The sequence below is a fragment of the Gavialis gangeticus genome, unplaced genomic scaffold (genome assembly GCF_001723915.1).
Source record: "Gavialis gangeticus isolate Ggan-Ray unplaced genomic scaffold, GavGan_comp1, whole genome shotgun sequence".
NCBI classification, from domain to species: Eukaryota; Metazoa; Chordata; order Crocodylia; family Gavialidae; genus Gavialis; species Gavialis gangeticus.
The window spans coordinates 247087569-247090058 of NW_017729032.1; the positions used below are offsets into that span (position 1 = coordinate 247087569).

The window sequence follows — 2490 nt, forward strand, 5'->3', positions numbered from 1 at the left end:
GTGTCAAAGGCCTTGCTGAAGTCCAGAAAGACTACATCCACCGCGACACCTGCATCCATGGCCTTTGTGACCTGATCGTAGAAGGCAATCAGGTTGGTCTGACATGATCTCCCCCTAATAAATCCATGCTGATTGCCCCTGAGCATCATTTCTGATGCCGGCCCATCACAAACATGTGGAACCAGAAAGACCCTTTAAAACAGACTGCTCCATTGTTCCATGGCATGTTACTGTTTTGATTCAAATCAAAACAGTAACACTTAACAATCTATTCTGCTAGTCAAGGTGGTGTTGGCACTTAGAAACAAAAATCACAGATTCTCCAGAAACACTGGGAGGAAAACGGATTGCTGGGTCTGCAGTATGCCTGTGATTTCCTTCCAGATTCATGCAGTGGCAATGAAAAGGCTCTTAGCATGAGCTATTGCTACTGTCACCCCAGTTCAGCTACAGAGCACAGGGCAAGGAAAGGCTAAATTAGGAACTGGCTACCCTTTGCACACATGCCAAAGCATGGCACGCGAGGCCATTTTCCTCGGAACGCCACAGTTGACCCAGACTCTGGGCAGCTTCTGCCAGCAGTTGCCCAGAGCCTGGGCCAGTTGCAGCTGCGAGGCTGCAAACAGCTGCATGGGGCTCTGCAGCCCCGGCACCAGTTCTGTGGCTGCGGCAGCTGTGTGCACACCTCTGGGCACATGGCTGGGAAGGGGCCTGGGGCAGTGCAACCCCCAGGCACCTGTGCAGCTGCTGCTGCCATGGAGCCAGTGCCTGCAGAGCCTGGTACAGCTGTTTGCAGCCTTCCAGCTGTTTGCTACAATTGCCCAGAGCCTGGGCCAGCTGTGGAAGGCAGCCGGGAGGCTGCAAACGGCTTTGCTGGTCTCCGTAGTCCTGGCACTGGCATCATAACAGGGTTGGGTGCACATGCAGATTGCAGTACATGGCAGAGAAGTGGCTGGGGCAGTGCAACCATGGCTCTTCACCCACCATCTGCCCAGAGGTGCATGTACAGCTGTCACAGGGTCGGTGCTGGGGCTGCGGAGCTGGCACAGCTGTCTGCAGCCTCCCAGCTGCCTGCTACAACTGCCCAGAGCTGCAAACTGCTGCACTGGGCTCTGGAGCCCTGATACTATGGTGGTGGCAGGTGCACGCATGGCTTGCAATGAATGGCAAGGAGGAAGGGGCTGGGACAGTGCAACCCCGGCCCCTCCGCCGCTGTCCACTTGGAGGCATGCATGCAGCCACCACCAGCAATGAGGATTGGGCCCCTTGCAGCTCCCCCATCTCTGGCATGCCAAGTCAAAGGGTGGGTGGAAGTTGGGGTGATTTTGGCACTCTGCCCAAAAACATTGCTGATCCCTGGGCTAAATGTATGTCGGCTGTACATGGTATGAATGCATATCTGGTGCTGTTATGCAACTCTACAGCGTGGGACAATGAAACTAATAGACTGCATCAGACTGGTGGCCCATCTACCTGTGACTGTCAAGCTAGATGACCACAAAGTCAAGTGGTGGGGAAGGAGCTGGCAAGGGTCAGGATGGAGTTAAGAGGCCACGTTCCCTTCCCACTCACTCTACCTGGTCCAGAGCACCCTAAACAATCACATGCTAGCTGATGAATATGCAGGATGGAGTGTGGTATTGCTCCCTTACTCACCTGCTGCGAAAAAGGCTGTGAAGCTGTAAAGCTTTAAGAGAATTTTCCAAGGTCTCCAGATGGAAGATGCACTGTTGCAACAATTAACAATCATTAGCTGTACATTGTTTCCCACTCTACAATATATGGACAGCATGGTGATTCCCAGCCTCAGGGGCATGAGGGAGAAGGCCATCTGTCTTAAGTACCTGACACAGCCCCAAAACCAGATGAATGTGTCCCAGAGGCAATTTACCTGGTTGTTTCACTGTGACTGTTGTCAGCCCAGAGAGATCTTCTGCTCGCTTATACCACTGGTCACTGGGATCCAGCAGCCACTCCTCCACCCTGCAGTCATAGGCCCCACTATCCCGCACAGTTGCATTCTGGATGGTGAGAAGGTACAGGCCAGGAGAAGGGCTCTCCAAATGCAGCCTGTTCTTCAGGTCACTCAGTGCTGCCAGGTCCCCATACTGCAGGATGGCCTGATGGTTCAGATGAGCCACTGTCTCTTTCTCCGGGTGGCCAGACTTCCACACAAACCATTCCACAGAGAGTTGGGAAGAAAGGCTGGTTCGGTTGGTGACCAGGCACTCCAGTGTCACCCACTGGTTTTCCAGAATGGTGAGGTTCTTCTGGGTCTGGTTCACTTGTAGGTGGTTATCTAAGAAAAGCAGTAAGCAAAAGGGGAAAAAAAGAAGCAATTACATGACTGCAATGACCACAGTCCTTCCTCCAGCTGAATACTCCCCATGTCATACTTACAGGGACCCCACAACTCATGTGATCTGTTTTGTTAAGCACTTCTCTCAACCTTGGGCACAGTCAAAAAAAAAAAAAAAAAAAAGGAAGGCT

At 52.5% G+C, this 2490-nt stretch overlaps 1 protein-coding gene across 3 annotated transcripts in view; it reads right to left on the bottom strand.

Annotated features, from left to right (window-relative positions):
- Window positions 1-2490, bottom strand: part of IGSF3 (immunoglobulin superfamily member 3) — a 195652-nt gene that overhangs the window by 9568 nt on the left and 183594 nt on the right. For all 3 annotated transcript variants that reach the window (XM_019525702.1, XM_019525700.1, XM_019525701.1), the window contains one exon: window positions 1892-2299. In XM_019525702.1, the coding sequence (XP_019381247.1) occupies window positions 1892-2299 (408 nt within the window). The remainder of the gene's footprint in view (window positions 1-1891; window positions 2300-2490) is intronic.